At 60.9% G+C, this 21759-nt stretch overlaps 2 protein-coding genes across 7 annotated transcripts; one reads left to right on the top strand and one right to left on the bottom strand.

The window, feature by feature from the left end:
• SMIM29 (small integral membrane protein 29) lies at positions 1–1580 on the top strand. Its single transcript, XM_036398407.2, has 4 exons — positions 1–623; positions 702–727; positions 797–902; positions 1166–1580. Exons 1-4 carry the CDS (start codon positions 513–515, stop codon positions 1226–1228), a joined length of 306 nt encoding a protein of 101 aa, XP_036254300.1. The 5' UTR covers positions 1–512; the 3' UTR covers positions 1229–1580.
• Positions 1581–1810: 230 nt separating this feature from the next.
• On the bottom strand, positions 1811–9329 carry HMGA1 (high mobility group AT-hook 1). Of its 6 annotated transcripts, none has more exons than XM_036398524.2 (6): positions 9219–9329; positions 8862–8984; positions 5296–5400; positions 4508–4591; positions 4065–4115; positions 1811–2964 (listed from the first exon to the last, which is right to left on the bottom strand). In XM_036398524.2, the coding sequence occupies exons 3-6, from the start codon at positions 5395–5397 to the stop codon at positions 2908–2910; spliced, it is 294 nt and encodes a 97-aa protein (XP_036254417.1). In that variant the 5' UTR covers positions 5398–5400; positions 8862–8984; positions 9219–9329; the 3' UTR covers positions 1811–2907. The 6 variants fall into 6 exon arrangements, with proteins under 6 accessions (XP_036254417.1, XP_036254419.1, XP_036254420.1 ...); XM_036398526.2 differs by having other exon boundaries at positions 1811–2961; XM_036398527.2 differs by having other exon boundaries at positions 1811–2047.
• Between the last annotated feature and the right edge of the window lie 12430 nt (positions 9330–21759).

Here is a 21759-nt window from a genome sequence, read left to right as displayed (position 1 = left end):
GGGTCCTTCCGGTCCTTCGGCTGGTGGAGGCGGATTACCCCCCCCAGCCCCAGCTCTGCAGGGAGGGGGGTGCGGGGTGACCCCCCCCCCCCCCATCCGCCACGGGGTGATACCGGGAGGGGGATCATTACCGGGTAGTTGGTTATTACCGGGCGGGAGGTGGGTTATTGCCTGTGCGCTGGTCATTCCCGGGCGGTGGGTCATTCCGGGGCGGTGAATTCCCGAGGTGCGGGTCATTCCCGGGGTGGGGGTCATTCCCAGGCGGTGAGTTATTCCCGGGCGGTGGGTTCTCGGGGTGCGGGTCATTCCCGGCCGGTGAATTCCCGGGGGGTCATTCCCGGGGTGCGGGTCATTACCGGGCTGTAGGTTATTCCCGGGCGGTGGGTTCTCGGGGTGCGGGTCATTCCCGGGGTGGGAGTCACTCCCAAGGCCGCCTGTGGCTTGCAGAGCTCGCGTCCGTGGGGCCGGGCAGGCGCGTCCCCCCCGATGCGGGCAGGAGCCGGCGCTGGGCCATGAGCAACGCCACGGCCCCCACGGCCCCGGGCGCGGCGGGGGACTCGCTGGTGGGCTCCGTGCTGGGGCCCTTCCTCCTCCTCACCCTCCTCGGCGCCCTCCTGGCCGCGGTGAGTGCTGGGGGGGGGCTCCGGGGGTGCCGAGCCCAGCGCGGAGCCCCGCGCCGCTGATGCCTTTCCCTGATGCAGGTGATGTACGTGAAGAAGAAGCGCAGGTGAGCGGGGCCGCGGGGCCGGGGGCAGCGGGGGATGCGGGCTCAGCGCTCACCAGAGACCCCCGGCAGGTCCGACCGGCTGCGGCACCGGCTGCTGCCCATGTACAGCTACGACCCGGCTGAGGAGCCGCCTGAGTCGGAGCAGGAGCTGCTGGTGGAGGCTGAGGAGGCTCAGGTGAGTCGCTGTTCTGGGAGTTGGCGTTTATCCAGTTTTTCCACGGAAAATCGAAGCAGCAGCAGCAAGTGAGGTGCCTGTCCCGAGGGAACTCCGGGAATCACTGAGGTTGGGAAAGGCCGCCCAGAACGCTGAGTCCGACCTCGAGGGAGCGGGGCTTTGGGTGTAAAGCTGAGGTTTTTGGGAGGGTTGGGCTGCGTGGGCAGTGCCTTCCCCACCTGCTGCAATGCCCTGGGCTGCAGGTGTGTCCCTCTGTGTTGCAGGTGATGCCCGGCTGGGGGGGACCCTCGCCCCCTTGGCCCCCGCGCAGGGACTGGAGGGCCTGACCCTGCCTGGAGCACCGGGACCGGATCCTGCCCGTGGGAGGGAAGGGAGCACAGGAGCAGCACTGGTTCCATCACCCAGAACGGGCAGGACGTGCCCACACTGGTGCCACGATGCCACAGCCACTGCCCCCACCTCTGAGCACTGACCAGGATGGGACATCTCCTACCTCAGTGCCTCTTTTTGCCATTTTTGGGGTTTTTTTTTTTTTTTTTTTGCTTGAACTGCTCCAGCAGCCTCTTGGAAAGCCCAGGAGAGCACACTGGGGCTGGAAGACTGGCAGGGAGCAGCAGGTTCTGCTGGCACGGGATGCCTGGGGGAAGATGGGGTAAATAAACGTGTCTCAGCCTTGGTTCCGGGGCTCCGAGTGGGGCTGGGGGTTCCTGGCCTTGGGTGGGAGTTTGAGGGGCAGCAAGGCTCTGCCTGTTTGTGTTTCCATCGGCAGCTCATCCCCGTGGATGGCTGGATGGCTGGATGTCCCTGTGGGTGGATGGCTGGATGTCCCTGTGGAGGAGATGCCCCAGGAAGGAGCCAGCCCTGCCCCACCCAGCCCGGGGGGCCCTGGGACAGAGGGGTCACAAACATCCATAAAATGTTTTATTCAAGTAACTGCAAATAGGAACCCAAAAGGTCGTTAACAGTGAACCAAAAAAAAACCCAAACCAAACCCCGATTCTCTCCCGCCGGGGCCGCCCGGCACCGACCTCCGGTCCCGCTGCAGCCGTCGTGCCGGGGCAGAGGGGCAGGGGGAACATCCCATGGTCCTCCCACACCTCTGCCCTGCCAGCCTCGATCCCTTGAAGCAGCAGAGCAAACTAGACCTCAAAATAACAATTAAAAAAAAAAAAGAAAAATGAAGCCCAAAAAAAAGGGGAAAAAAAAAAATACCCCACAGCCCCCAGCAACACCCCGAAAACAGGAACCACCGAGCCCACAGTGCCCTGGCAGCGCAGCAGCACGCCTGTGAGTTCAGAGAGTGGAACTTAAATATCCAGAGGTAGTTGTGAATGAAAGGAAAAAAAGTACTCAACAAAAAAATATATATATACCAGAACCTATGAGGAGAGGGCTGCCCAGAGCCAGCCGTGCCCGGGCACCCCTGGGGACTGCCACCCCTTGGGGTGGGCACCCCAGGGATGGGCTCCCTTGCTGTGGGAGCTGCTCCCACACACAGTGCAGTCACCCAGGACTGGGGGGACCAAGGGGGTTGCCCGGGGTAGCAGCAGGCCAGAGCAAAGGTCTAATGCATTTTGGGGGGGAGGGGGGGTCTCATCTTCACTGCCCCCCCATCTCTTCCCTGCAGAGGCCCCAGGGCAGAGCCCAGTGCTGGGGGGGGCAGCCAGCACCCACTCAGGCGGGGTGAGATCACTGCATGGGGGGCAGCGAAGGTGGGGGGTGCCAGCCCCGGCTCTCTGCCATGATCCCCCTTTCCAGTGGGGCTGCCCTGAACCCCAGGGCTGGGGAGGGGGAGCTGGGGCCGGTGCCCCCCCCGGGCGGGGGCTGCGGGGGCCGCCCGGGTTGGGCCATTTTCCAGTGCTGCCGTTGTCTGAGGGTGAGGAGGGAGCGGAGGAGGGAGGAGGAGGAGGAGGAAGCCAGGGCGGCACAGCGGGTCTCTCCCCACCCCCCTCCCCTGGCCGCTGCGGGGCTGTCGGGCGATGAGGTAGCGCCGGTTCGGGAGGTGTCACTGCTCCTCCTCGGATGACTCCTGGGAAATGTTCACCTCCTCCTCGTCCTGCTGCTGCAAGGCAAGGGAGCGTGGCCGGGGGGTGTCAGGGAGCGCAGCCCCACTCCGGTGCCCCTGCGCCAAGGGCTGGCCAGGCACATCACACCCCTTGTGCAACAGGGGAAACTGAGCTGCGTCCAAGGACCGTGCCTGACCCCAGCTCGGAGGTAAATCCCAGGTGAGAAACCCCCGGGTGGGCGCACAGTGAGGAGGGGAGACCACTCCCCAATTCACCTCTGAGAGGGACCGCGGTCCCCCGTGGGCACCAGGGCGGGCGGTGGCAGCCCTGGGTGACCCTGTCCAGCCTGGGTGTCCCTGTCCAGCCCCGGGTGTCCCTGTCCAGCCCCCAGGCCGGGGTGGGCGGCCGTGACCCCGCAGGCGGCGGTGACTCAGGGCTGAGTGAGCCTGAGTCACAGCAGCCCCCGCTTCCTCCCGCTCCATTCACAAAAACGCCACCGCGCCTGCCAGAGCGGGACATCGCGTCCCGGCACGGCCCCGCTGCTGGCACGGGACAGGCTGCTCCTCCCACACCTCCCTGCACAGCCTGGGGTCCCCAGACAGCCCCCGGCACTGTGACACCGGCACGGGAGGCCCCAGGATGGCACCTCGGGTTTGCAGCCCTGGCTGGCATCAAGCCCTCAGCTCTGCCAGGAATTTCAGTGCGAAAAGGAGCAAAATCTGGGACAGGCCGGGAAAGGAGATGAAAGTGTCCGGGTACCTGGCACCCGCCTGAGCTGCAAACCAAGGGGGAAAGGAGGAAAAATGGGAGGGAGGAGGGAAGCTCAGGGAAGGAAGGGGATGGCTGCACCCGTGGGCTGCAGGAATGCTGTGCAGGGACCTGGGCAGGCGTGTGCCAGCACGTCCCCAGGGCAGGACCAGCCAGCCAGCGCTGCTCTTGGGCCCATGGGGAGGTGGGGTGGGCAGGATTCCTCAAACCCACACCTCCGGAGGCTTCAGAGCCCACCCAGTGCAGTGTCCTGCTGGCTCAACTGCTCGGAGCTCCTCCAACCCGGCAGCCTCCACCCCACACTTGTGGGGCTCTCTGGGGAGCTGCTGTGCCCCCAAAGTGCCCAGTGCCCTGCCAGGGTGAATGGGGAAGGGAAAAGCCTGCTCACCGATTTTTTGGGTCGCCCTCGAGGTTTCCTCCCTGGTGTGACTGCAGCTTTCTGAGCCAGGACAACAAAAAAGGCATTTTGGTCAGGCTGTCCCCAGGATGCTGGCGGGGGTGGGCAGTGTTCCCTGTCCTCCCACTGCGATTCATCACCCCAGAGGCATCTCCTGGGGTGCTGCTGCCAGCCCCCCGAGCCCCCCCAGCCCTGGGATGCCCCTGAGTCACGAGGTGGGTGCAGGATGTGAGTCGCACGTTTTGCAAACAGGTTTATCTCGGGTGTCCTGCTGCTGACACACGGCCCCCAGCTCCCCCACCCTCCTTGGGCCAGATTCCTCCCCCCATCCCCACCTCTGAGGCAGATGTGCCCTGAATTGTCCATAACTGAGCTCAAAGAGGACCTGCTGTGGTAGCAGCACCCAGCTGCAGCAGCCCATCCCAGGTACCTACCCTGCCCTTTGGGGTGGCCTTGTTTTTACTGCCCTTCGGCCGTCCACGGGGTCTCTTGGGGGTCGGGGCCTCGCTGGGCTCCTGCTGGAGGGAGAGCACAGGGGGTTTGCATGCCCAGAGTGGCTTCCAGTGCAGCCTGGGAGTCCCTGCAGACCCTGCCAGGGCAGGGATGCTCCCATGTGGTACTGGGAGCACTGGTCGCACTGGGATTGGCGATCAGACACCAGGCACAGGCTCCTGTGCGTCCTTCAGCTGGGCATAGGTGACCTTTTCTACCCCCAGCATCACCCACTCAGCCCAGCTGGACAATCCCCATGGCCCCTCAGCCCAGGCCCCGCTTGCTGCTGGTGCTGCAGCAGAGGAAGAAGTGTCAGGGAAGGCACAAATCACCTTTTCTACAGGAAAAGGATGTACTCAAACCCCACCTGCCTCGGGTGGAGCAGGGGGGGCTGAGCTGGGTTTGGTACTATAAAGGCTCCAGCAGCATCTTATCTCTCTGAGCAGCTTTTGCTAATGGGGCTTTAATTAGCCTGTCTGCAAAGGCAGGTTCAGCAGGGCCTGGGGAGGGGCAGGAGAGCCCCCAGCCAGGGCCAGGAGCTCTGGGGGGGCTCTGGAGACCCCCAGGAAGGGCTCCAGAGCTGCTGGTGAGCCCTGGGGAGGGAGGGGCTGCCCAAAGGGCTGCATTGGGGGTGTCGCCAGCCTGGGGTGAAGGTGTGTGGGGGGTTCCTGCTGCCCCCATACCCTGGGGGTGCCCAGTCCCCCCTTTTCTCATAGGGGACCCCACGTACCTGCGGCTTCTTCCTGGGCCGCCCTCGGCCCCTCTTCTCCGCCACGTCTTTCTCCCCCTTGGAGGCCAGGGGCTGGCTGGATTTGGCGCTGGATTCACTCATCGTCTGTCCCAGCACGGTGAGGAGGAGCGGGAGGGAGGAAGGTCAGTCAGGCACGGCTCTGGCTCGCCATGGCAGCTGTGACATCCCCCAGCCCTCACCCTGGGGCAGCAGAGATGCCCCCTGTGTGCCCCTGGCACGGGCTGGGCAGCAAAATGCCCTGGCTGTGCCCCGAGCCCATGGCACAGCCACCCATGGCCAGTACCCATCTCCTGGGGTCCCCTCAGGCATTTGGGGAGCAGCAGCTTGGCCTGCCCATCCTGCAGAGCCTGGGCCCTGTCCTCGAGGAGAGGAGAGTGGCTCCAGGTTTAATCTGGAATCCCAGATGTGCTGCTGGCACCGGCGAGTTGAGGAAGGGTGAGTGGTGGCATTGGGGACTTTGGGTGTCCCCAGGGGGGTGCCAGGGCCCTGGAGAGGGGCTCGGGGTCCCACAGCCCTGCTCCCCACCCTCAGCACTGCTGCACCCCTGCTCCTGCTGCCTAGCTGGGGTTAGGGACAGGCACTCGACCTGAGGACACCGGGCTGTCACCTCCCCTGTGCATGTCCCCAAGGGCTGGGCAGCTCTCCCTTTGCTCTTGGAGCAATTCCACCAAGGAAAAGGCTCCATCTTCCCCTCTCCACCTCGCTGCTTCCCAGGGGCACAGGGAAAACCTGCTTTTCCAGAGCTGTGGGGGTGGCTCCGTGCCCGGCTGCCAGCCCAGGAGGCGGCAGGATGGACTCGGGGTGGGAAGGAGCAGGATTGCTGCCACAGCCCTGGTGCTTGTGGTGACCCCACACGGGTGAGGTGACCACGGCCATGCTGGGGACACCTGCCCAGGGCGGGGATGTGAGGCTTCCCAGAGGCAGCTCCGAGGCTGTGTGCCCAGCCTGTGTGTGCTGATGGAGGCACCCTCCTACCTCTGGGATAACAATGCTCAGTTTTGAGGAACTGGTCCCGATTTGTTGGTGTTGGAACAGCTGGGATGGCGGGGCTGTGGGGGCAGAGGGTGCTGAGTGAGCCCCCTGGGACACTGAGCCTCACTGGGGAGGGTGTGGGCAGCACATGCAGCCTGAGGAGCCACTCTCAGACCTCTGAGCCTTTTCAAAAAACAGGCGTCAGCTCCTGCTCCCCTCTGGAAGTGACTCATGAGTGCAAAACAACAACAACAAAAACCACCCTCGGAGTCTTTTTTTTTTTTTTTGGGAGACAGAAACCATGCTGTAGTGTAAACACCCCGAAAATATTACTCACAGCATCCCAGAGCCCTTCAAGGAGTCTCTTAGGAAAAAAAAGAAGTATGGTTTAGATTTAGGCCAGCAAAGGGCCGGCTGCTGGTCGGGCTGAGACGGGGATTTTGTCGATTTTGTCTCTTTTTAAGTCAATTTCTGTCAGAGGCAGAGCAGCCTCGAGCTGCTCTGTGCCCCCTCCCGCAGCTGGAAACAGATGGGCCCAGCATGGCCCCCACCCTGCTGGGCTCTCCTCCCCTGGAGGAGGAACCAGAGCCCACAGCAGCTCCAGCTGGGAATGCCAAGGGGACCCTCCATGGCACGGGGGTGCCGCTGGGTCTTCCCCCACCCCCCCCAAAAGCAGCAGCTGCAAAGTTGTTGGTGCTGGGGAAAGCACGTGCACCTCCCACCCACCCCTGGGCATCCCACCCACCCGCATCCCTCCTCATCCTACCCCCTTCCCTCCAGCACCTCCGAGCTCTCTGCAGGGGCTCCAGAGCTCAGGGGACTCGGGGGGCTCTGGCAGAGGGGGTTGGGAAGGAGGATGCTGGAAATGGGGGATGCTCCTCTGCCATGCCAGCACCTTCCCAACCAAGCCCTGTTGCCGAGAGCAGCCCCAGCTCCCTGTGATGCCCCCAGCTCGGCAGCACCTGCCCCGGGCGTGCTCCCAGCCTTGTGGGACCGTGCCGGGCACATGGCGGGAGCAGCTCCGGCCCTGCTCACACGCATCAGAGCCATGGAGGGAGGGAGGGAGCAGCTGGGTTGCCATGGAGGAGAGGAAGCAGCTGAGGGAGAAACCTTTCCAGGCAGGGAGGAATCAGTGGGGGGACGCGGGCAGGGGCTGCCGGGCTCCCCGCGGCCGGGGGCGGGGGGAACATCTCTGCACGGTTCGGAGGTGGAGGGGCCACATCTGCCTCTCGACGGAGGGAGCTGGGGGGAGGAAAAACCTCCTCCCCTCTCCATCCCTATGGATGCTGAGGCGCCGGGCCCTCCTCCCCCAGCCTCATCGCTCCCTCTGCTCCACAGCGTGAGCCGGGCTGTCCTCAGCAGCCACCTCTGGGTTGCACAAGGGCCAACCTGTCCCCTCGGAGCGATGCTCCCGCCTGCTCTTGGGCCTGCTCTCGCCTTCCCAGCCGCCTGCGCTGGCTTATGCTGCTCTGTGCTGATAACCCCATAAATCCCCCGCTCCTGCCACCTACTCTTAGATTAAACAAACTGGCCCAGGAGAAGCGGGGAGATAGGCGGGGGCCTTAGATCTTAAAAAAAAAAAAATAATATATATATATATATATATATATATAAATATACATATATAAAAGCTCTTCACGCCCAGAAAATCCAGCCTGATGGCAGCTGGAGAAGGATCCCAGCCGCACCTCCTGGCAGAGGGATGGGGAAGGAGGAGGGGAAGGAATCGTGGAGCAGAAGTTGAAGAGCCTGTTGGGCAGGGGTGCGGGCCGGGAGGGATGTGCGGGCTCCTCCTCAGCACAGACCCGCCGTGGGGCTGCTCTGAACCCCACCCCGGGGCTGCCATTGAGCAAAGTCCCCCCCTTCCTTCCTGGGATGCATAATAAAAGGAAGTGATAAAGGAAAGGAAGGAGGGAGGTGGAGGAGAAAGAAAAGAGGCAGGAAGGGCACCATCAGGGCTTTGTGAAGCCCCTGTCCTGGTGGGGGGGGTGGTGCAATAAAACCCCTCGTGGAGCCGGCGCTGCGGGCGGGCTGCGGGGCTGCCGGGCTGCGGGGGCACCATCCGGGGGGGGGCGGCTGAGCCCCAGCACCGCAACTTCGCCCCGAGCCGGCCGCGTGTGCTCGTTCCCCGAGCGCCGGCCTCGGCCTCGCCGCGGCCCCGCGCGCCTCCCGCCGCCCCGGCCTCGCCGCCGGGCCCCGCTCGCAGCGCCCGCGGCCCCGCGCACCTTGCACGGTGCCGGCCGTCCCGGGGCCGTCCCGGGGCCGTGCGGGCCCGGTGCGGGCCGCTTGCATCCCCCGCAGCCGAGTTAGTGCAGCAAAGTCGCTCGGCGGTGCGACCCCCGCCCGTTCCCCCCCCCCCTCCCCACCACCCCCGGCTCGGCCGCGGCCCGCCAGGTGCATCACGCCGCTATTAACAATAATTAATAGCGATAATAAAGCGAAGCACGACGAGCCGCACACGCAGCCGCGTCCCTGCAAAGCCCGACACGCCGGGGCCGATCGTGCCCCGCATGCGGCGAGGGGAAGAAGAGCCCCGGCCCCCCGCAGCAAAGGAAGAGGAAGGTGGCACTCACAGTCAGCTTGATCCCGGAGCCGGGCGTTCGCCGTGGGTTTTGGGGCCGGTTTGATGGTTTTGTTTTTCCCGGCGGGTCTGTGTTGCGGAGCGAAGGGACCCCCCGCCCGCGGCGACTGCGGATCTGCAAGGAGAAGAGAGAGGCTGCGGCTCAGCCCCGCATCCCCGGCCCCGCCAGGCCCCGCGTATTTATATAAATAATAAAGAGAGAGAGAGAGGAAAAAAAATTGCTCCAGGAGGAAGGAAGCTGGGTCAAAATCATTTACAGGGAACGAGGGGGAAAAAAAAAATAGGAGGGGGGGGAAAGGGGGGAGAGGGGGGGGGGGAAAAAAAAACCGGAGCGAGCTCCTAGCCTTACTGGAGGGGATCCAGCTGCTAAAAATAGCAAAATCACACTCGAAATTAAATAAGGGCAAACAGGCGAAGGGAGCTCCCAGCGCCGGCGGAGCGGGGGAGGCGGAGCCGGGGCCGCATCACGGCGGGGGCGGCGCGGGGCGGCGCGGCCGGGAGCGATAGGGCCGTTCAAAGGGCTGCGGCGGCGGCGGCTGCGCCCCTGGCCCTGCCCGCCCGAGGGTCCCCGCGGGCGGATGGAGCGGCCCCTGCGAGGCCGGAGAGCGTTGAGGCACCCTCGTGCTCCCGGCTGGGGCCGTACCGGGGGGATGGTGGTGGTGACCCCGCTATGGGTGATTCCCCCATGGGAGCACCCGTGGCTCTCCCCTCTCTGTATTTTGGGCTGGCGTGGGGGGTTTGGTGTCCCTGTGGGGGCAATCACCATGTGCCAATGGCCAGAGCACGATGCTCCTTCTGTTTGCTGCCTCCTCACCAGGTCAACCCCCACAAAAGCTTCTGGTCCCCGTGTGGAGGCACCAGCAGTGGGGGCTCCCTCCCTAGGCCCCCCAGGGCTGCCTGGATGGTGCTGTGAAATAAATTTAATGTGTGATACTAATTTAATGTGTGATATTAATTTAATGTGTTACTGCAGCAGCACTGCCGGAAGGGGAGGCTGCTGTGGGAGCAGGTTCTACTCTGTGCACAGTGGGGTTTGGGGGCTCGTGGTGCCCCTGAGGCTCTCCTGGGCTTTAGGCAGCTGCTGGGCTCAGTTTGCAGTGGAGAGCTTCGTTCAGAATTCCTCTGGTCTGTTTGGAAGGGGTTTGGGTGAGTCTGGAGCCAGCTGAGATCAGCTCTCCAGTGAGGTACCCCAAAACCCAGGTTCCCACTGTGTCAGAGCAGTTTCTAACACAAGTTGAGCATTTGGGGTCTTGTGGTGCTTTTCCGTGATGGGATACCAGGAAATCCAGAACTCAGTGTCCCGTTGTGCGAAATTTCTGCAAACTCCTAAGAAAACAACAACCACAAATCTCATGGAAACTGATTTAGGTGCTTTTGACCATCCTGACTCTAAGGGTTGAACTCTGAAGTGAGGATCTGAACTTCAGACTGCTGCATTTAAGTTTCAGTTTCAGAAAATTAAGTTTCAGTTATTAAAAGATTTAAAAAAAAAAAGGAGACCCTTAAAAAGATGAAACGTGAAAGAATCAATATCTGCCTGTGCAAAACTGCTCTGGCAGGGAATGTTTGTGAAGAAAAAACAAACCAAACCCAGCCGAGCTTGGGGCACTTGTTTCTGCTAACTGTTATTTGGAATTTTCAAATCCCCTACAAATTCCCCTGCCTAAAACACAATCAGAGCAGGGTCCCTTTCTCACAATTAAAAAATGAAACAAAGATGGGAGAGAACCCTCCTGGCAAGAGGGTTCCTGTTCCCAAACACCCGCAGGAAGAGCAAGCACACCCTGCCTGCACCCTGTGCAGCTCCTGATCCAAGCTCTGCCGGGTGTCCCTGTCCCAGGGCCTTGTGTCCAGCCAGGGGTTGTTTGTACCCGTTTTTTGTGGTTAAAATTAACGTTTCTCCACCTGCAGGCAGCCCTGCCTGCTTTGGATGTGCCAGGGTGCTTTTTACCCCAACGCTGCTGCTCGGGTTTCCCCTTTGCCGTGAGCCCAATGAGGAACTTGGTTTGTGCGCTGGCAGAGGCTCACTGTTATTAATATCCCTCGTTATTTACTGTGCACTGCCCGTGAATGGCAGCAGCCCGAGTTCTGAAAACGACCGGGGCTGCTCTGCTTTAATCCCTCAAAGTTTTGGCAGCTCCCCACTCCCTGAGCCCACGCTGGAGTCTCCCCACACTGGGTTCACCCGTGTGGTGACCGCTTGGTCCTTAAAGAAAAACAGAGCTGCAGGGGCGGCCCAGAGCTAGGGAGAGGCGAGGAGACGGCCTAGCAGGCAGGTACAGGCACACAGCCACGTGCAAGGAGGGCAAAACAGCGAAAAAACCGGGCTGGAGCAGAGCCCAGGGCCGGGCCCAGGGCTGCACTCCGGGACGAACATTTTCACTTTTGTTTCTGCACTTGGGTTCCTGATTTACAGCTCGCGGCCGAGTGGGTTTGGGAGCAGGGCTGGGCAAGCTCCCCCATCCCGCCGTTGAGTTCTGCAGCCGGAGAGGAAGCTGAAAATGGCTTGAAACAGGGAAACAAATGATTTATTATCCCCCCACCGCAGCTGAGCCCAACGTGGGGCACGGCAGAGCGGCCTGCGCCGTGTCGGGTGGCAGCGCACGGAGCTGTGCAGCCCCGGCGGGACGAACACGCTGAGAACCCCCCCGGGATGAGAACGGGGATGTCCCGGAGGCCCGAACACGCTGGGAGCCCCCCCGGGATGAGAACGGGGTTGTCCCGGTCCGGGTGCTCGCAGGGCTGGCCGGCCATGGCGCGGGGGGACAGGGACAGGGACAGGGACGTGGCCTTTGTTTCCCCTCCCGGCTTTGTTTCCCCGATGGCCCCATTGATGAAGCCCCATGCGGCCAAACAGCCCAGGACCCACCCCAAACCAGGCCTGTTAATTTGATTAAATGGCTCCTTCCTCCTTCTCACCCCTGGAGCAGATTAAGCTCTCACCAGGGCAGCGTTTTGCTGCAGCTCCATTCTGGGGACAAATTCCTAAATCACCTGATAACTTACAGGCTTAAACCGCCGATTTGAGCCCGGGGTTTGCAGGGCACAGCCCCGGGCCAGCGCCGTGGGGTGCACGAGGAGCTGCAAATGGGGCGTGCACACGTGAATTAGTTCCTGTCTCGATTTTTTTAGCCAGTATTTCAGGCCCGGGAGGAGCGCTGATGGTGAAACGGGAGCCCAGTGCTTGCGAAAAGCTGCGCCTCTGGAAAAGTGCCCTGAAAAAAAAGGTGCCTGAAATCACCCCCAGCTCCCTGGGCTCCTCAGAACCGCAGGGGCTGATCAGGTGTCCCTAAAAGCACCCAGGGGGGACATGGGGGACCAGAGGGTGGCCCCGAGTGGCACACATCTTATCCTGCCCTGCCCTGCGTCCTGGCACTGCCACCGAGCCCCGCAAAGCTGCCTTTGGGATTTGGGCGCCTAATTCCTGCTAATTTCCCTGGGAAAGGGGAAACCCGATCCTCTGAGTCAGCTCAGGTTGTTGGGTGATTAGAAAGGCCACCTGGCTAATTACGAGCGGGTGTCCTTGTCACCTGCAGAGCCTCTGGAACAGCGGTTAATGGGGCGCGGCGGGAGCTGGGGGTTCAGAGGAGAATTTGGTTGCTTTGGTGGAAGCAGGAGAAGGAGCTGGAGGTGCTCCCTGCCCTGAGCTCCGGAGTGCTTGGGGCTGCAAAAAGCACAGCCCCCGCACAGGGAAATGCTCATAAATAACTCCCTGTACCCTGATGATCCTGAGACAGCACAGGCTGATCCATGGCGGCCGCAGGGCGAGCAGGATCAGCCGGTGGGGCTGGAAAGCGGCTCAGGCTCAGCCACCCCTCACCGGCACGTCCTGACCTGTGGGGACATGTCCCTGCCCGTCACCCCGACACGGTGCCAGCAGGGTCTGGTTTAGTGCCACCCCTGTCCCCTGGGGTGGAGAGGATGCATTTTGGGTGCTGCTGCTGGTGGATGGGGATGGGCAAGGGGCCATGTGTGGGGTGCTCTGGCTTGGGCACTCTATTCTGGAGCATCCCATGAGTTTTGGGGAGCTGCTCAGGCCCCTGGTGGGTGCCCTGTGCTCCTCCACCACCGGCTGTGCCACCTCCTGGGCCTGCGGTGGCTGCTGGCTCTGGCAGGGAGCGCGGGATGCTCCGGGGCTGCAGCCATCGCTGCGCGGCTGCACAATGGCCTTTTGTCTGCGGGGCTGCCCCGGGAACATCCCGCCATCCCAGTTTCCCAGTAACATGAAACCTCCTCGGGGCTGCGTGCCGGGAGCACAAAGCCTGGGGCTGCTGCGGGGGGCAGCGCTGGCCCCGCTCCCGGCTCCCCCCACACTCCGGCGCTTGTGCACCGAGCGTGTGGGGCTCAGGTGGGTGGGGGGAGGCTGCCAGCCCAGCCGGGGCCCCGCGTGGCACGAAGGAGGTGGCAGGAATCAGGGCAGCACCGGAATGGAGCCGTGCCCCGGGAGGATGCGGCTGAGCCGCGCCGGGGGTGGCGGCGACTCCCTCACCTCTGGTGTCCCCACGCAGGGAATGTGCCAGGGGTGAGAAAATCCCTGCGGGCGCTCCCTGGAGCCCCTTCCCCTCTGCTCTGGCCTGGGGGATGCGGATGGCAGGGAGGAGGGAGGGGAGAGGCCGGAGAGGAGCCGCTGTAAATCATTAACGGGGACGCGGTGGAGGGGAATGCGAGGGGTCATTAATCGAGGGCTCTCTGGCGGGCTCGCAGTGGGGTCTGGCCGCCTGGTATTTTTTTAATAAAGGTATTTTATTGCACATCAAATCTGATCAGGGCAGCGAAGGGAGGTCATGGCTGCTGGCAGCATCCAAAGAGGGGTGGGGGATGCACTGCCAAGCGCTTGCAGGGGGCTGGAGGACACGCAGTATAAGGATAGGGGATGTTTTTCCTGATTTTCCCAGCCGTTCTTAGCTCCTCCATGCCCTGGAGTCTCTCTGTATGATAGGGAAGGAGCCCCTCACTCCCTGGCCAGCTCTGAGTCCACTGTGGCAAAGGGGACGCACCAGGGGCTCCAAGAAAAACACTTTCCCCAGCCAAATTCCTTGACACTTTCCCGTTTACTCAGCTCCGGTTGGAAAAGCATCGAGGACCGGGGGACTTCCCTCGTCCCGGTGACTCAGGTGCTGGTCACCGGGGTGACTCAGCTGCTGGCAGTCCCGGCTCCGGAGGCACAGGAGCCCTGGGGTGACACAGAGGCAGGGGAATGGGAACGGGAGGCGATGCCGGAGCTGACGGGACGGGGAATGGGTCCAAGCTGGCTGCTGGTGAAAGGGAGGGAGCGGGAGCCAGAGCAGCCCTGCTCGTGTCCCCTCCATGGCCTGGGGGTTTGACCAAAGGGCTTTGGGAGGACATGGGTCAGGGCGGGCAGAGGGTCACCCCTAATGGCCAGTGAATGACCCGAGGCGGCAGGGCGGGATGGAGCGTCCTCGGATGGAACCGGCGGGTTTTCCTGCGGGGGACGCGCTCCCACGTCGCCAGAATCACAGAATTATGGAATAATTTAGGTCGGAAAAGCCAACGCTGCGGTTTCCTGCTGCCACCTAACGGGGAGAGGCTCCGGCTGTGGAGCGGGGTGGAGGGAGGGCTCCGCGTCCTCCCCCCGCCGCCCCGGAGGAGTCCCAGCGTCCCTCACCGGGAGCAGCGCGGCGCGGGATGGGCTGGGGGCAAAGTGGGGCCGGGCAGGGCTGAGGCACGTTCCCGTCCCTCCTCCTGCAGTGCCCGCGGGGAGGTGCTTGGTCCCCTGGGGAAGGACATTCGGGACCCGGCTGCAGGGCTGAGCCCTCCACGTGCTGCTCTCTTTGTCCCCAGAGCTCAGGGACAGCGGGTTTGTCCCTATCAGGGGACCCCCAGGCACATGGCATGTCCCTGCAGCTCTCCCGTTCCCGGGGGAATGTGACACCCAGCCGGGCCGGGATTAGGGCCGGCTATAAAGGGATGGGCCGGGGGTCACCGCTTCCCTCCCGGCTCCGGTTACTCGGTGCCTGGCCCGGCTCTGCCAGGGGCTCATCTTTCAAATGGCAGGGACAGAATGGCAGGGGGGCTGTGGGGGCAGCAAGGGGCTCAGGGGCTGGGAGGGGGGATCTGCGAGGCTGGAAGGCACCATGGGGCTGAGCACCCCAGCCCTCCGTGCCCCCAAACCCACGGAGGTGGGAGCAGGCTGTGCTTATCCCCATGGCCCCTGGCCAGGAAAATCACCTTCCCCACCTTCAAGGCTTCACTGAGGGGCAGGGTGTTCCTGATGGGATGGATGCCCCCATGCATCATGAGAGCAGCCAGGTGGGACTTTGCCAGGCTGTCACCCACCTTCCCAGCCAGCTCCGGGCCCGGGGAACGGCTCCCTTGGCAACTGCTCCTGGGTGTGTGGGAGCGGAGCCGCACGCGTGGCTCCCCCCGAGGGGAGCGTCACGACACGGCGGCTGCGGGCTGGGGGGCGGCTCCCGTGACTCGGAGCCGGGGGAGGACAGCGCTGTTCCCATCCCTGACGAGCGGTCCCAGAGTCCCTGCGGGGCGGGAGAGAGCACCCCCAAACGAGCCCACCTGGCACCCACGCCGCCCTTAAATAGAAGGACGTGGCTTCTTGGAGGGCCCCTGCTCCCCAGCACCCGTGGAAGAGGCTGGAGCAGGGATCTGCCCTGGAGATTCAGGGGAGGGTCCTGAGGGGGCTGCGGAGGTGGAACCTGTGTTTCACCTGCTGCACGAGCTGATGGGAGGCCGATGCACAGGAGCTGCTTGCTCAGGCTGTGCCACACCTGGGGGCTGGAGGGGACAGTCCCCACCGCAGCCGTGTGTGTGTGTGTGTGTGTGTATTTAGGACAATGATTGCTCCAGACACCTTCTCCCCATCCCCTGGGCCGCAGGGATGCCCGTGCCGGGTCCGTTCTGCTGCACGGCTGCAATGAGTGTGGCTTCCACGGGAAGGCACTGCTGCCCCTAACCTCACCCTAAATCCACCCCTACCTGGGCGGAGAGTGCACAGTGGAGGTTAGGGGGACCAAGGGACCCTAACCCGAAACCCTAACGATAACCCTAATAAAAACATACCTCATTCCCAAAAAATATTGGAAAAAGAGGGGTTTCCTTACTTAAGATTTCTGATAGGACGGAAAAAGGAGGATTTTCCACTCAATTCAAGCCTTTAAAAATCCTAAACCTTACCCTTAACCTTGACCATGAGCCTGAGCTTGACCCTGACTCTGACCCTAACCCTAAACATAACCCTAAGCCTAGCCCTAGGCAAAAAAAAAGCAGCCTAGGGCTAAGGCTGGTTCCAAAGAAAAAGCTGTGGAGGAAGGCAGGTTGTGGCAGTTTTGTGTTCCCCTTGGGATGCCTTTTGCAGCTGCAGTGTGCCTGGAGCTCTGGGCATTGTGGTTTAAAAAACCCTAACTCTAGGTGGAACTCTAACCCTAGGCAGTAAACCCAGCCACTTGCCTGGGGCTTGGGGAGCTGTGGGAGAGAGAAAAAGCAAAAAAACCACCCCAATTGTAACAATAAAGGGTTTGAATATTGTGCAGTGAAGTGGGGCTGGAGCCTCTGCTGAGCTCTGCAAAAGCAGGGAAATAGGAAGGAGCTCGGAATGGATTGACAGCACCCAAACTGGGAGCAGAAAGCAGCTGGGGGGACTGGAGGGGTTTGGGGGGGTGGCTGCTGGCAGGTGCCATGAGCCTGTGGTGTGTGAGAGGTGGTGGATGTGACTGGGATGGGTCTGGATGGGATCCAGGGTGGTGCTGGGGGAGCTGCTCCCTCCTGGGATGACTTTGCTGGCGCAGAGATGCGGCCACGAGGATGGGGAACCTCTTGGGATGCTGCTGCACAGTGTGGGATCCCTCCTCCCTCTCCCTAAACCCTTTTGTGACTTTCCCAAAAGCCACTTTCTGGCATGGGAAGAGGCGTGGGGGGGGTCACCCCAGCACTGGCTGGGGGCCCCTCCCAGCACAGCCCCTCACTGCGGCACCGATCGATGACCAACATAATTACTCCTGCAAAGGCAAATCCGTGCTGGCCTCGGCTGCTTGGTAGCACTCCAAGGAAGACAGAGTTTCCCTGCAAGGATGAGGCCATGAATATTTTATGTCCGAGGAGGATATTTCTTTCAGGAGGTTGTTGCATGAATTATGGAGAAGTTGGGAGGAGAATTCGGGTGCTGCTCGCCGGGGTCGGCTCTGGGCTGGAGGCTGTGGGGCTTTACCTCAGGTTCCTTTCCCTGGGCAAGGTGTGCCCCTCACTCCCCACCACAGCAGCAATCAGGGCATGCTGGAGGAGCCTCTGGTGCAAATCCATCCCCGTTTGGGGCAGTTTGTTCTCCAGCAGAGCAGGTTGGTGCGCGCAGAGCGAACGGGGCAGTTTTGGCACGGGTTGGGCGTGGGATGGGTGCTCAGCTGCCGGTCTGGAGGTGTGTGAGGGGGGTACAGCAGCTTCCCTGGACACCTGGAGGGGACAAGCAAGGAGTGGAGCCCATCCCTGCTTTGCCCATCTCCTTAGGCCTGGATGGGTGCTGGAGATGCTGGGGCTTGGTGCTGGGCCCACCCAGCATCCTGTGGCTTTCCATTTCCAGTCCCAGTCCCTCACCAGAGCTGGTGCTGCTGCTCTCCTCTCCCTTCTGCCCTGTCCCCTGCCCATGTCCTGCATCCCAGGTGCTGCTGCAACCTTGCTCCAGCACAGCTGGTTGGGAAAAACAAGGGGATTGTCTTCCATGCCATCCCTGCCTTCTGTGTTAGTTAATGTGTAAAGATTTTCCTCTAATTGTCCTGTGGGTGCAGAGGGAGTGTGTGCTGCCTGGCCGTCACAGTTAATTTTACCAGCAAATGTTCTCTCTCCTTCCCTATTCTCTATTTTTTTTTTTTTTTTGAGATTTAAAGAAAACATTTCCAGCTGCTCATGATCCCTGTGGGTGGATAAAAAACCCCTCCTGCACCGAAATGGAAATGCAGACAGAGCTGTCTGTCCTTGTTTCCTTTCCCAATGCTGGGTTTGAGGGACAGGGTTGTGCCTTTGGCATGTTGCACTGGGGACAGGGGACACCTCTGGCTTTAAAAACAAAACTGGTGGCAGAACAGGAAGGTTGGTTCATAGGAGCAGGGTGGCACCACTGGGACCCTGATGCTGGTTTGGGGGCAAGTCCTGCTCTCTCTGAAGCATCAGCACAAAAAGCTGCTGATGGTGCAGGACAAGGGATTTCCAGGAGAACATTGTGCCTCAGCTTTTCATGTTTCTGTATTGTTTAAACCCCAAATTTGGAGCAATCACTGCCCAAAATAACCTCTGGCCACTCAGCACGTCCCTGGGCCTGAGCCCTTCTCTCCTTTTCTATAAAGCGACAGCTCCTAACTGGGATGGGAGCAGTTCACCAGTTGCACTGAGTGGGTCACACTGGAGGGCACATCCAGCAGGAGCCCTCGTGTTTTGAGTGGGGTGCAGGGCTGGGCTGCCAAGGCACCCAAATCCCCTGCTCCTTCCCCAAGCTGGAGCAGCAGCTGCAGGAGGGAGGCAGGACATGGCCCAGGGCACGGAGCTGACAGAACTGCCCGTTTTTGGAGATGCTGGAACCATCTCACGGGGTCAGTGAGCAGGGGCAAAGCAGCAGCTTCTCTTTCCTGGGGGCTGAGGCCGGCAGGGTCCATCGCTGTGCTGAGCTGTGCTGGCCTCTGCTCTGCTCCTGCGGGTGTCCCCGTGTGGGTCTGCCCTGGGCTGGCTCTCTCCTCAGCCGCTCTCTCGCCATTAGGTGGAACTGTTGCAGAGGAGAAGAGCGATGCTGCTGCCCGACTTCGGGCTCTCATAGCCAGGCACGGGCTCTTTGTCCTCGTGTCACGGCAGCAGGGAGGTACAGAGGGGGATTTTTAGGCTGGATACGCCCAAGAAAGGGGAATAACCCCCCGAGAAGAGGCTCTGAGGCTGCAGCAAGAGGAGGTTTGGGGAGAGAGGCATTGCCTCCATGGCAGCTCCCCAGTGCACTCCATCCCCTCCTTGCTGCCATGGGGGAAAGCCCAGAAGCCCAGAAATGTCCCCTTGGTGGCCTCTGAGAGGCAGGGCTGGTTCCTTGGTGCCACCTGGGGTTTCTCTGGGGGTCCCACATCAGCTGGGGGCTGTGGGTGCCTGGCAGGACCCTGGGCTGCAGGAAAGCCTCTGGTGGGAGCTTGACAGCCCCAAAGTAGGTGAAAGGCTGGCAGGGAGCTGGCACAGGTACAGGAGCCTTCCTCACGAGGAGGAGGAGGAGGAGGAGTTGTCATCACTGCCAGCCTGCAGCCGAATCATCCCTCGTTCATTGCTGATTCCTCCCCGCAAGCCCGGATGGGTTTTTTCTTTTTTTTTTTCTTTTTATTTTTTTTCCCCGCATTTCTTTAAAATGCAACTTTTCCCATCAAGATCTGTTAGTCATGAGGCGTATAATGAGTTTTATATATATTTAAGTGGTCTGACATTCGGCATTCCATTATCCCCACTCCTTGAGAGAGGCACGGACCCGATGTGTGAATGTCAAGCCCATGCGAGCACAGGCAGTGCTGCTGCTCCTGCTCCCGAAAGATCCAGATCTATTACCCACCTTCATGTGCTGAGGCTGTGTGGGAGTCTCTTTCTTCAGGAAAGAAATCCAAGGCTGCTTTTTTTTATTTTTTTCCCTCCTTGGCCTATTATTTAGTTGTTTTTGGAGGGGCCGAGCTGAGTTATTCTGTTGGTTTTGTTTGTCCCTTCGGTGACCTGCCCAGCTCAGGGTGAGCTGATGGCTTTTTGCAAGCAGCTCATGCAATTCCTGCTGGAAAATGTGGGGGCTGAGCCAGGGTCACCCCCCTCATTCCCTGCCAACTTCCACAGACACTTTTCCCATCCCTGTCCTCTTGCTATGGCTCAGCTCTGCCTGACGTCAGTGAAAATCTTCCCTTTGCTACAAAATCCCTGAGGAGAGTGTCATCACAGCTCTTTCTTTCTTTCTTTTCCTCCTCAAATCCTTCCTCTGCTCTTTTCTTTTCTTCTGACCTGTCCTTTTATTTCTTCCTGTTCCACCAGCACTGCAGGACCTGTGTCCCTGTGCTGCTGCTCCTCCCAGCCACGTTTCTCCCTCAGACAATTGGGACACTGGAAAAGCATCCCCAGCCACCCCCACCCCTTACCCTGCAAACTTATTTTTCTTTAAATACACACGAAAATAGCTCTTGCCGGGCCTTCTGCTTTTTAATTGTGTAGATATTACAGCTAATTACAGTTCTATTAATATTTCACTTTGAATTAAAGATTTATTTTCCGCACCCTTCTATCCAGGAGGGAATTCACACCCCAGGCGATTGCAGGCACTGGCAATGCAGCCCCCAGATGAAAAGGGCTGGGTGTGATTCCTGAGCCTCCATCTCTTTGACAGGAGTGACCCATGAGGAGGAAGGAGGAGGTGGTGGCTTGGCCATAAATTATTCAAAGCCCTTTTGCAGAGCTGAGCCGGAATGTCCAGTCCATAAGATGCGGTTTCAGGTTTTCCTATATTAAAAAAAAAAAAATCAAATCAAATTGCAAGCAGTTGTGTCTCCTGGATGGTGCTTGGTGGCCTCAGCAGTGGACACAGTGACCTTCCTGGCTGGCCAGGGGCCAGGGCAGCAGGAGGCTGGAGCTGCGAGCCCAGAGCTGAGCCTGCCTGGGGACAGCTATGGGATGAGTGGGCTCAGGGCTGCCAGAGCCTCCTGCACGGATCCTGTGAGCCTGGGAGTTCAGGGAGAGGCTGCTTGGGGCCCTGGAGGTGCTGGGGCAGCCTGGATGAACAGGAGCATGGAGCTGGGGACAGGCTCAGGCCCCAGCCCTGCCCTCGGGACGAGGAACTCGCTCAGCTCCTCTGGCTCTGTGCCTGCAGAGCTGATATCGATCCTGGCGGACTTCCCCGTGTCCATTTGCTGATGGCATCGAACTCTCCTGGAGGGTTTGATCGGCTCTGACCCCGGCACTGAGCAGGAGCCCTCGCAGCGACCTTTGTGGGGTTTGCAGAGCTGCTCTCGGGGTAACCCCACGGGCAAACTGCACCCCTGCCATCACCGCGGTGTCTGCCACCCTCTCAGCCCCTTGGCTGAGGGACCTTTCCTGTTGTTGTGCCGGGGGAATCACCAGCCTCAGCTGGATTTCCAAATGTTAATTGGGCCCTGACGTTCCCGGTGGTGACACGAGCGCTGTGCTGGTATTTTGGGTCCTGGCTGGCAGGGGCTGTGAGCAGGGGAGACGTGCAGGCCGTGAGGCTGGGAGAGGAGAAGAGAGGCACTGCCAGCTCAGCCGTGGTGGGAAGAGCATCCTGCAGTCCCTGGGATTCAGGGGGTTGAATCTTTGGGAGGGTTGGGTTATGATTTTCCACTGCAGCCAGGGCAGCAGTGAGGCACTCCTGAATGAGCCAGCTGCCAGAGCAGCTCAGGTGATGCTTCAGCCAAAATTCTCCACAATTTATCCCAAACACCTTCCCCCAGGGATTCTTTGGGACTGGGAAGGTCAGAGCAGGGTGGCCTGGAGTCCTCATGACCCCAGACTGTGAGCAGAGCGCCCTTGTTTCTCCTTGTTTCTTAGAAATCCCCAGGAGCTGAGGGCTTCACCCGATTTAGAGCAGGGACCTTGACCTTAGGGTGCCTCTAAAAGCTACTTTTGGCAAGGGATTTGTGCCTGGCTTATCCTGTGGTGTCTGGAGTCCCCTCAGCCCTGATTTGGGGCAGGCAGGGGCTCCTGTCCTCCAGGAACTTGGTCTTTGTGTTCTCTCCCCACTGAGCACAGTGCAGATTTCCTTTGTGTGTTCAACTCCTGGCATCAGCACTGCCATGGCTGGGGATGCTCACATGGGGGGTTGTGGGGCTGTGCCCCCTCCTCTGTCCCACTCAAGCAGAGTGACAGCAAACACCACTCCTGTTCTTGCTGTAAACAAAACCACTGTAACAGCCTGGTGGCTC

The sequence above is a fragment of the Molothrus ater genome, chromosome 25 (genome assembly GCF_012460135.2).
Source record: "Molothrus ater isolate BHLD 08-10-18 breed brown headed cowbird chromosome 25, BPBGC_Mater_1.1, whole genome shotgun sequence".
NCBI classification, from domain to species: domain Eukaryota; kingdom Metazoa; phylum Chordata; class Aves; order Passeriformes; family Icteridae; genus Molothrus; species Molothrus ater.
Note: the sequence above shows the minus strand (reverse complement) of the source record. Positions and strands in the feature narration are given on the sequence as shown.

Coding starts and splice junctions, on each gene's coding strand:
- SMIM29 (XM_036398407.2), top strand. CDS start 513: ATGAGCAACGCCACGGCCCCCACGGCCCCGGGCGCGGCGGGGGACTCG. Junction 728..796: donor TACGTGAAGAAGAAGCGCAG/GTGAGCGGGGCC, acceptor GACCCCCGGCAG/GTCCGACCGGCTGCGGCACC. Junction 903..1,165: donor TGGAGGCTGAGGAGGCTCAG/GTGAGTCGCTGT, acceptor TCTGTGTTGCAG/GTGATGCCCGGCTGGGGGGG.
- HMGA1 (XM_036398524.2), bottom strand. CDS start 5,397: ATGAGTGAATCCAGCGCCAAATCCAGCCAGCCCCTGGCCTCCAAGGGG. Junction 4,592..5,295: donor GGCCCAGGAAGAAGCCGCAG/GTACGTGGGGTC, acceptor CTCTCCCTCCAG/CAGGAGCCCAGCGAGGCCCC. Junction 2,965..4,064: donor GAGGGCGACCCAAAAAATCG/GTGAGCAGGCTT, acceptor CTTGCCTTGCAG/CAGCAGGACGAGGAGGAGGT.